The following is an 11,273-nucleotide window of genomic DNA, read 5'->3' on the forward strand; positions in this document are numbered from 1 at the left end:
AAAATTTTAGGGTTACCTTGAACACAATTTGCTTAGGAGGCTCTGTGCCTGCTCTTCCCCTTTCCTTTTAAAGTGTGGATACCTTTTGGTGGTTATTCTACTAGTCGTGCCTGAGAACGTTCCCAGGAATTGCAACTATCTGGCATGAAACAAGCCTGTGTTGTGGCTGGTAAGCCTTTTTTTAGCCTCCTGATGGTATGGCTGTGTCTATTGCCTATAGGGGATTGCTTCTTGGAACATACAATTCTTGAATGCCTCCTGGGAATTTTTTGGGAAGAATGCTAGTTGGCATAGGCCAGAAACATGCTGTGGATCGTTATAACTGTTCGATTGGTATAGACATTCCCGAGTAGTATAAAAAAAACCCTACTTGTCAGAACATAGTTTTTGTTTTGATGTTTGGGCTGAACATGTAAATGCTGCTTTGTAATGTTTTTCCGTGAAAAAGTTCTAAGATGAGAGTGTATTGCTTGTTGAACTGTTAGAGTATGAAATGCCTTCCAGCAGACTTCAAATATGTTTACTTTAAATTTATGATTGTGGAAAAGTGTAGTAGTATGCATACACAAGCTGAAGGTAAGTCTGCATTACTAAATTGAACACCTTCAGAACTTAAAGGTAGATAAGTCTATAAAACTAATAAATAATGAAGCTTTAAATAATAATGAATAAAGCTTTCTGTTCAAATTCAGTAGGAAGCACGTGAGAAACTGCTATAAGATTTTTCTTTTTAGTAGTACAATTTTTTTTCCTAAATACTTAATCTGTCTTGGGTGAGGTCCAAGCCCCTAAGTGGCTGTGTAAAATAGAAGATCCTGTCTTCCCCATCTGCACAGGACAAGGGGGAATGGCTTTAAACTAAAGGGGGGTAGATATAGACTAGATACAAGGAAGACATTTTTTACGCTGAGGGTGGTGAAACACTGGCCCAGGTCGCCCAGAGAGGTGGTGGATGCCCCCTCCCTGGAAACATTCAAGGTCAGGTTGGGCGGGGCTCTGAGCACCCTGATCTAGTTGAAGATGTCCCTGCCCACGGCAGGGGGGTTGGACTAGATGACCTTTAGAGGTCCCTTCCAACCCAAACTATTCTATGATTCTATGAACGCTATGCCCAGCTGAACTTGTCTCGTAACTGTGACTGTAGCCTCCTTCTGTAGGCAGAGAGAGGAGATTGAGCAAGGACCATTTCCTCTGGGTGCAAGGAAAACTACTGTATGGAAAGGATCCAACACCAAGTGTTGGAGTCTAAGCATGAAGTTTTGTTGCCAATTCAGAGCGTTTCATGCACACCAAAAAGGCAGGGGCAGATTGGATCGCAACCTAAATGTTAAATAACACAATCCCTTGAGGGCTACTGCTTAACAGCATTTATGATGAATTGTGTATATGTGAAAATCAATCCCGACACGAGCGTACAGATCAAGAAAGGGCTGTGGGTTTTTTGTTCAGAAAAGCTGTATTGTCATAAATCAGGCAACTTTTTTTCTCCATAGATGTCCTTGTCTGGAGCAATGAAAGAATGATCCATTGGGTAGTGTCCATTGGTCTTAAAGAATACGCAAATAACCTTATAGAGAGCGGAGTTCATGGTGCACTTGTGGCCTTAGATGAATCATTTGATTACAATGCATTAGCTCTCTTATTACAAATACCCACTCAAAACACGCAGGTAAGCAAGAAGTAGTTACTTTATGGTTGATAGGATTTTTGTCCCCTTTAGGAAGGTTAAAAATGGAACTGACTGTTGTTTTCCTTAGGTAAGTGCATGTCTTTCTATTCCTAGCTCTAGAAAATTTAGAAATTGAAAGTTGTCCATTATCCTATAAGAGAAAAACATAGAGCTGTGCTTTTCTTACTTTTTTCTAATTGTTAGTAATAATTCTGGTTGATAAATGTTCTTGAACAAAAAATATTGTTTGAATATTTTCCTCGTAGCCCATCTTTACGACATTAGTGTAAAACTCATAATTTTTGTTGTTTGCTAGTTTTTATTCTGAAATAATTAAATTTGAGCCAGAAATTATGAACTTTCATATTGCAACGAAGGGAAGGGGGAGCTGTTAAGTCTTCCTTAAATATTTAATGAGCTATAACTTAAATTGTAACTTTTCAAGTACTAAGTATGTTTATTAATCTGATAAGAAGTTATTAAACAATTTGGGTTATATTAACTTAAAAAAATTGCTATTGGTTACTAATTACTAATCTTTCGGAATTAATTTCCATTTTTTTCGTACTATAAACTTTAGGCTCGTGCTGTTCTGGAGAGGGAATTTAATAACCTTCTTGCTATGGGCACTGACAGAAGACTTGATGAAGTAAGTTACTTGAGTGTTGACCCATTTTATGGTTCTGGGAACTTTATCAGAACTGTTAAGTGAAAGCATTTAGCCTGAACCTGTTTAAGCTATTGACAGAATAGTGACAGAAGTCTTAACTTCAAATTCTTTGTCTTCAAGAGTTTCTGAATATGGCAGTTTTTGTGTATTTAGGTAAGATAACTTTGAATATGAAAGTATTGAGATGATTTGCAAGTTTGTTTTTTGTAGCTTGCATGGTTAATGTGTAATCACAGCACTTTGGGCTGAATCTTCTATCTAAAATGTGGGAAAACTAGCGACCAGTGTTGCAGATGAACAAGCTATAATAAAGAAAGGCACTGTATAGCATGTTTCAAACCTTTGTCCTAAATGTATAGCACATTTCAAACCTTTGTCCTAACGAGCAATGTTTCAAATAATTGAGTGTTTTTCAAGAAAGCTTGTGTTGTTAATACTGGTATAGATGGTGGTATAGATGGTATATACCACCTATATACTGGTATATAGGTGGTATAGATGACCACCAGGTCATCATCATTTGCACATCAAAGTAATTTCTGTCAGGCAGTCTGTGGTCTTACGGTGTATAAACTTCATTCAAATGTAATGAGTATAAAACTCTAACAAACTAGGTGTGAGGCTTTTTTGTAGACCCTGTGAACCCATAGCAGAAAGGGGAGTGTTACATCTTTAACCTTTTAAGTTGCTCTGTGCTGTAACTTGGTGAACAGTTTCAAGCTGTTGTTACTTCCCCAAGAGAGTCCTAACTCTGTGCTACCTCTTCTTCGGTGCTAATGGGAGTTTATGTGATAGCACACGTAGGCGAAAGTGGTTCAGGTTAAGACTAAGGTGTCAAAACCCTGATGTGGTTAAGTGGGTCAGGGAACCAGTCCATGATATCTCAAAACATTTGTGCTAGTATGAGGAAGAGGACAGGGGAAGGGTGAAAGTGCTGGCTTAAACTGCTTTTGGATCAGTGAGGTGAAGCATACACCGGTATGTTGAGGAAGGAGGCTGCTATGGCAGACCTTGGCTGGTTTTGTGTTTTGTGTTCATCTTTTGCCTAGAAAACTTGTCGCAGCCCTTTTGTGGCACACCCTGGCAGCTCTGTTCCCACTATGCATCTCTACTAAGGTTTTAATAACATCCTCAGAAAGCAGCTTGATGGTTTTCTAAGGTATTTTTCCTTCGCGATTTCAAACTGCAAGAGAAGGAGCTTTGAGGGAATGGATGTTTGCCCTGGTCTAGTGGCACAGGGCAGTTTGTTGATCATGAAGATCTCTTCAAATAATGCAGATGCTTGTCCTCTAATTCTAAAAGGGGATAAATTTTAGGTAAAATGGCATTCAAGTGATTGAACTATTTCTAAAGGCAAAGTTGGCAAATGGAGATGCACAATGGGTATATTTGCATTGACATAATACCTTCACTGCAAAAGGCATTTTTGGAAGTGGGACTTAAACTATTGTATTTAGTAAGTGCAATATTATATTTCTGAAGTGGACTATTACTTCAAAGATGCAGATGTATTAATGGGGGGAAAATGCACTTGGGTAATTACAAGTCAAGTTTACCCAAGTGCTTAAGCAAAACACTGCACAGCAATATAGTATTTGCTACACTTACTTTTTTTTTTCCTCACGATCACTTCCTGTAATTTGTAGCATGAGAAAGCACGGTAGCTGTATCATCATTCCTGTAAGACACAATTGAAGGTTAAAAGCAATTGTTCAAATTAAGCCTCTATATGTCAGTATTCCCAAAGCAGTTTTTATGATCTGCTCCGCTCCTCATATCCCCTAAGAATGAGTGATGTGACACTTCATGAATTACTGCAAATCATGAAGTACAAACATTCAAAGTACAAAACGTTTTCCTAAATGTGCCGAGCGCAGGAATTTCCATAGTTACTGGCCTGAAGAGCCTACAGTCTAGCAAATGGACACAGGTTGTTGCAAATGAAGACCTCTGCTGCTGTTGCACCTGAACCATTCTGAAAATTAACTCATTTGGTGGTGATACATTTACTTAAGATTGTTGGTATTAATGTCAGTAACAATCCTACATTTTTTGAATCACTAATGATGTTTATCAATATAACAGGATGATGATAAGAGTTTTAGGAGAGCACCTTCATGGAGAAAGAAGTTTAGACCAAAGGACATAAGAGGTTTAGCTGCTGGATCAGCAGAGACTCTTCCTGCAAATTTCAGAGTTACGACCTCAATGTCTTCACCCTCTATGCAGCCAAAGAAGATGCAGATTGATGGTATTGATTTTGTATTATTTTAAGCATGATGCACTTTTTTGCTTGAGATTACAGGGGAATTAAGTCCAAATTACCTTTTTGCTGCATAAAAGCATCTGCCTTGTGCATGGTTGTATCTATAACACTGTGTTTAACCATAGGGTGCTTTATAATTTCAGGAAGCTGCAATAGATGTGGAGTTTCTTTTTACTTCATTGGAATAACAAAATGAGAATTATAGTTAGAAATAAATCTATTTTAAACCACGAAAATAAAATTACGTTTTAGTAGAAGTCTTTTAATCACGTGATGTGTAACTGCTAATTAGCATTAATTAGACCAATGGAAGTCCTGCTTCTGGAATGCAGTAAAATGCATTTAAAATGATGTGAGTAAACTCCCTCAGATAATTTTGAGATTATTAAAACTTGAGTAAAAGGTGCATTATCCCCCCTGCAGCAGTCATTAAGTATTGATTATACTTGGAATCACTACTTCATTCATTGCTGTGCACTTAATGATCTATATGTATGCGTGTGCATGTGCGCACACACACAGATATGCATTAAAAAAACCCAAACAAACACCAAAAACCCTAGCTGGAAGTGGAAGTTGATCACCTGTCACATGAGGTATCTTGTCTGTTTTCTCTTTAGTACCATGAGAATGAACTTTTACTTGAATTTGTTTTACAAAACACAAGTAAAAATAAATGGAAAAATGTATTTAATTGGAACAGACAGGATGAGAACTTCAGCATAATCTGTCAGAGTTGTTGCAGGTTCTGAAAATTGTACTTATGAGTAAAGCTCAAAGAAGCAACCTTTGCATCTGATGTTACTCTTGTAAAATGTGAGCTGTTTTAAATTTTAAATATTGTCGCTAGCACAAAATATTTTTCAGAATTCATGTGGAAAATTCTGTAAATTGAAGTAAGTCAAGTCTTTACCATGTAAAACCCCTTTCTCTTTACAATACTAAAAAACCCAGAAAATAAAAATATATAAACTATTTAAAATAGAGAATAAATGACTTATAAAATTACCTTTGCCAATTTCTGTGTGCTGGTTGGCACGCAGACTTCTTTAGAATTCTTTTTGTTAGCCGCTGAAACTAGAAGTGGTTAACATATAAACTGTAAAATAAATTCTGCTTTTCTAACTTGTAACCTTAGATTTGGGTGAGTACAGTAGCTGTAATCAAATTGCTGTGAGATTTTTTTTTTTTTTGAAAACTAACATGCATGCTGTGTTCTGCATGTCTTCCCATGCTTCTTGAAATAGGCAGTGTATCAGGAACACAAAGATTGGATTCTGCTACAGTAAGGACCTACTCCTGTTAAAGCCTTCTCCTGGTGAGTAAAGTTGATAGGTATAATAGTAAAGCAGTTATTTATGAAATAAAATGTCAGGTATTTTAATACAGTGAATTTATACGCTTACAAAACTGTTTCAAGTTTTCAGGGTAGATTGTTATATTGAAAATCCGGAGCTTATTTCCTACAGTGAAGACTATGAGCGTTTAAATATTGACTTTTGTAAATATTGTATTCTTTTAGAGGGTGTTTTTTAAACAGCCTCAAAAAGGACCCATGTTAAATAGCTGTGTAGAAAGTGTTGAAATCAAAGGTTGGATGAAACAGCTAGTGGAAGTGGGGAGGAGGGAAGGGAACTAAATTAGGCCTATAAAGGAAAGAAAATAATTTAGTGTGTGACACTGCAGTTCAGATTATTGATCTTTCAGGGTCTTTGCTTGGTCAAAGTTATCCCACTACAATATACTTCAGTGGTGAATTATGATAGGGGTAATTGCATAGTTTTCCAATTCTTGGATACTTTGTTACTGTGATTGCTTAGGCTGTCTGGTTAGATTTAGCTACCTGCAGCCTAAATTTGGGTAGCTGTGAGCAGTGCTGACAATAAAGGGCAGCTTGATAACACAAGGGTGTTTAACGCAAAATACATACGTTCTGGCTTATGAAAGATAGGTAGTCCTGTCTTACTCCAGGATTTGGAATGATTTTTCTTCAGCAGCCTCTGCTGTATTTTCTCATGGAACAGTATTTCTCTCGTTTTGCAAACAAGCCTGGAAACTAAATTTTTTTACTATATTGGATTTCTAAAAAAATAAAAATCCAGTGACTCTCTCCCACTAGCTGGTATCTCCATGGGCTATAAATTGCTTGTCTCTTCTGCTCACAGCTTCTTGCCTTTCTTCTCGCCAGTAACATCCCTACCAACTCATGTACTGGCTGCCTTTTCGTCAAATTCTGAACCTTTTTGCATATGCAAGTTTAGTTCTAAAGAGTTCTTATGTATGAAATGTTGAGAAGGGAAACTCTTGCACATAGCAGCTCAGATCATGTGGATCTGTCAGTTTATAATCTCAGGGGCTGTCTTCAATGTCTTGAAACTAAAAAAATTTTAAGTTTTAAGTCTTCCCTTCCCCAGATTCTCCCCACTGGTTCAGGATTTTCTATAGTCAGATGATCCAGGATAAAAATCTAGGAAGCAGAAATATTTGACCTCGTGCTTTACTTTGCATTGCAACTGAAGATCACAGGAGGCAATAAAATTGTATACATCATGGCATGGCAATAATTCGATGCATGACTGCTACACTACTTGAGTTGTTTGTGAGAAACTTAGAATGAAATGTTTTTAAAAAAACCTGCTAATGGAATTTTTTTGTGTTTTTTGTGTGTTTTGTGTTGTTGTTGTTTTTACAGTTTACCCACACTATTTCTACCGGTGATATGCAGCATTTTGAACATTTGGAACCCTTAACCTGTTAATACTTGTTAAATGGACACTTTGAGATATTTTATTACAGAGTTTTTAATTAGCAAATAAATTCATGAGTACTATAGAGAAAATATTTTAGAATCTAAATGTTTCTTATATTTATGTGACTTCTCATTTATATAGTTACTTACTTTTTCTGTTTCTATTCAGTCTACAAATCAAATCATTGCTGATTTTTTTATTCTAATTTTAGTCTTTCCAACTGAATGTACTGTAATGCTTGTATGTATATGTCCCTATAAGTAATATAGGGGTTTTGTAAATTATGCAGTTATTGTAATTATCATTGTTTTTTAATAATGAAACTGAAGGTGAAAAGGATTTTAATACCTTTGTAAAAGTATCGTGACACCAAGCAGTATATATTTTGTCTTTTGGAAATGTTAGCTTAGATCTGAAAACAACTCCAGCTTTTTTTCAGGTGAGCATATGTTGTTGTAGAAGGTATGGTACACGATCGTTCTTCTTTTCAGAACTGTACCTTTCCACAAAAAGGATTTGTCAAGTAGTAGGAATTTGTCTTTATTTAAAATATAACTCGTTTTAAAAGCTGGGAGGAACTATAACACTACGGAACACGTTTTAGAAGTGATTGACTCGGTCATAACACTCTCTGCTGTATTTGTATAGCGTATCTTCACAGTGACTGAAAATAAGCCATAAACCAAGAACTGTTTTTATTTTTTTTTTTTCCTTAACTGAGGAAGATAGACTTCATAATAATTCCTGGTCGTAATCCACAGGCCACAGAGAGTTTTTGTCCTAGATCTTTTTGACTGAAAACACTTGTGGAAAGATGCTGGTGAAACTAGTTTTGACGGACCAATCATGAAGCACTGCAGTCTCATGTCAAACGAGTAGTGAAAGATGAAGGTACAATGGGCTAAAGCAGTGCAACTTCTAATAAAGGCCTTACTTTGCTTATGTAAGTCATCTTTTGTGTTTTGTAAACTTGTTCTAAAGAGCTGTCTGGACTTTAATTTTGACGGTTGTAGCCATTTTGGACTGTATGAGTAGAAAATGTATCCGACACTTGTAAATGGCATATTAAAAAGCCAGCAAGAATCTGTTCAGATGGTGCATTATTTATTATGCAACAATATATATAGCATGTCTTTTTTCTTATTTTGTTTTCCACTTTTAACTTGCTTGTAAAACTGAAATTCATTGTTACTGTTCTGTTTTTCTATTAATCTTTTGTGTATTTTCAGATTATGTAACAATATGTACAGTCTACTTTTGAACTATTTTTATCACAGTATTATTTATTGCTTTCTTTCAATAAAGTACTGATGCATTTTCCACTGCCAATAAAACACTATTGAAAAGCTAAGATCTAAATCGTATGCAGGCAGATACTTTTGCGGTGAGTGGATGTTGTCAATAAAGCATCTTAATGATTGTTTGCTGCCCTGTAGATCTTGTTTCAAATGATGACTTTTCTCCAGTAGAAAAATGTTCCGTTAGATGTGACGTTTTCTCTGGAATTGTTCAAGTTCACATGCGTTAATCAGTTTTTGAAAACCAGTTTTCAGAAGAAAACTGCTTTATTGCCTACTTCTACTAGTAGTTAGAGCTATGACTTACTTTTTTAAAAGGAACAAAAACTATCACACAACTTCAGTGTATTCTGGTCCACGTGACGAAGATTCAAGTGCTGTTCTATATAGCAGCAACAATTGCTTTGTTAATAAAATGAGATTATGACCACGGTGATACTTGGGGAGAAACATAGCAGTCGAGGGAACCGATACAAAATTGGGTCACAATAGGGCTGTTTATGTCAATTTTAATATATTTGTAAACCATTTCTTGTGTAGAAGAGAAGACAGAAGGATAAACTTACAGAATAATCGAAGCAGTAGTGAAGCGTATTTCATCATGTCCTCTAGATCAACAGCAGGATGTGGAATGCATGGAATGGAGAAATATTGTGATTGATGCTTTAAACATTGTTCAGTAATGCATCTCTGTTTGTCTAGCTTGTCTATATGAGTTGCTATCTGATCATTTGCAGTCTCTTTTATATTTTCAGAGAATCTATCTTTCTAGAAAAAAGCTAAAATGAAACTGCAGAAGGAGATCCTGACTCACTGTTCAGCTAAACTTCACTGTTTAGAAGAAAATTGCATAGACGTTTCTGGTCACTGATGTGATAGTAGGTGTTCAAAGTCATGTATTGTTGCTTCTCAAAAGTGAAAACAATGCGCAATAGGCTTGTAAAATGTGAAAAGAAAATACGTTTATTATTTTAAGGCTGTAAAACCTTAACTGTTATGGAACAATGGAATTGACATGAGAGCTAGAATAAATGAGTGAAATAGAAAAAGCTTTCACGAACTGGCAAAACTGTGTGTTGAATTCCTTCTGAATTATACAGCAAAGCTATCTCAGAGAAATCGAGAAAAACACTTCTTACTCAATTTTAATAAACCCCCTGGAAAGAAAAAACGTGCATGTGCATGTGTAAAAGGCATATGGGTATGTTACAGTAATCTTTAAATAAAGCTTGGTTAAATATAACTTTTTGTAAATTACCAAATGTCTTTAAAGGCTTTAGTTGGAAAGAGTGCTATAAAAATTAAAGTATGTGTTTTAAAACATGAGAACCCTTTTTATCTGCAGTAAGGAGATGGTAGAATTATCTGAAAGCGCTTTAAACTTCCAATTTTTGCATGTTTAGAGGACAGGGAATCTCAAAACAGATGTTATAACTTACTTCATTTTTCTCCTTTCGAACTGATGTAGAATTAAAAGACAAGAAGTTGCTTTTGCAGTGTCTTGTGGACAGTAGTGATTTATCGTGCCAAAACTTGGAGCAGAGCACGTGTGAAGTAGTTCAAAGCAGAATTTATGCCTGGAACTAGGTAGACGAAAGATTGGGGGGGTCAGCAAAATTGATTTTCAGGTAAATAAAAATTGACACAATGTTGTGTTTGAAGAGTTGTTTGAGGGGTGATATTTTTGTTGAAACTAAAGAGTTACTTTCCTTTAAAAGGAAAGTGTTTTTTTTCACTTCTTGATAATTCCTTTTTCAGGGACGTAGTTTTGGTGCACTGCTTAAACTCAAGTTATTCTAAATTTTATTAATTGCATTTTTTGTTAATAGTAACTTCTGCAAAAAGAAAAAAGGCAATTGTAGGCTAATTTAGGTAGCAGCACCTATAGTTTTATATGGCATGTAGGAATGGATGGATGAAAAGTGATATATAAATGGGGTTGGTATTCCTACCTGTAAACAGAGGGACAGGTGGAGACTCTCCAAAAGGGCACAGCAACAGAGCCAGAAGTAATGGCAAAAGGATCAAGGTTCTCAGAGGAGAAAGCAGGCACAAGCAGACTTTTATTTTTTAAGAGTAAGTTTAGCCCAATTTTTAAAACATGCTATATTCAGATTATAGGGTAAATTACCTTGTGTTTAATACAGAAAAAAAATAATTGAGCCTCTTTATACTGTGAACTGACCAAATTTGGAGGTAGGTGTCCCACTAAGACTGGGAATTAGTAAGTCGTGTTCCTTCCTCCAAAACTTGTGAAAGCGTTCACCTGGATTTTATCTTGCCCTTTATTACGGTTTGAATGTGTATATTTATTTGTAATGTTTTTAGCTAGAAATGTCATTTGGAGGTTTCCCCTCCTCCAAAAGATATAAACAAGTAACTCTTAAAGTATTAAGGCTGCGTTTTAAAACCCGATAGATGCCAAAAAGAAAACAGTTTAGTTTAGATACCCTGTGAACAGTCAAATGTGAACCTATTGCCCACTGCTAAAGAGATGGAAACCCCTCCAGACGGCGCAGTTGCAATTTCCAAAAGATGATGGTGGAAAAGTGAGTATTAAAATGTTCAAAAAAATAATAAATATATATATTCAAAAAAAGTGCATTGTGCATTGTGCATT

The 11,273-nt window shown here is 35.8% G+C and overlaps 1 protein-coding gene across 1 annotated transcript in view; it reads left to right on the forward strand.

The window, feature by feature from the left end:
• Nucleotides 1-9,668, forward strand: part of PPFIA1 (PTPRF interacting protein alpha 1) — a 61,649-nt gene extending 51,981 nt beyond the window's left edge. The window contains exons 26-30 of the mRNA XM_019473979.1: nt 1,494-1,669; nt 2,250-2,318; nt 4,425-4,590; nt 5,853-5,923; nt 7,298-9,668. Of these exons, the coding sequence (XP_019329524.1) occupies nt 1,494-1,669; nt 2,250-2,318; nt 4,425-4,590; nt 5,853-5,911 (470 nt within the window). The 3' untranslated portion in view covers nt 5,912-5,923; nt 7,298-9,668. The remainder of the gene's footprint in view (nt 1-1,493; nt 1,670-2,249; nt 2,319-4,424; nt 4,591-5,852; nt 5,924-7,297) is intronic.
• The last annotated feature ends 1,605 nt before the right edge of the window (nt 9,669-11,273 follow it).

The sequence above is a fragment of the Aptenodytes forsteri genome, unplaced genomic scaffold, assembly GCF_000699145.1.
Source record: "Aptenodytes forsteri isolate BGI_AS27 unplaced genomic scaffold, ASM69914v1 Scaffold252, whole genome shotgun sequence".
Taxonomy (NCBI): domain Eukaryota; kingdom Metazoa; phylum Chordata; class Aves; order Sphenisciformes; family Spheniscidae; genus Aptenodytes; species Aptenodytes forsteri.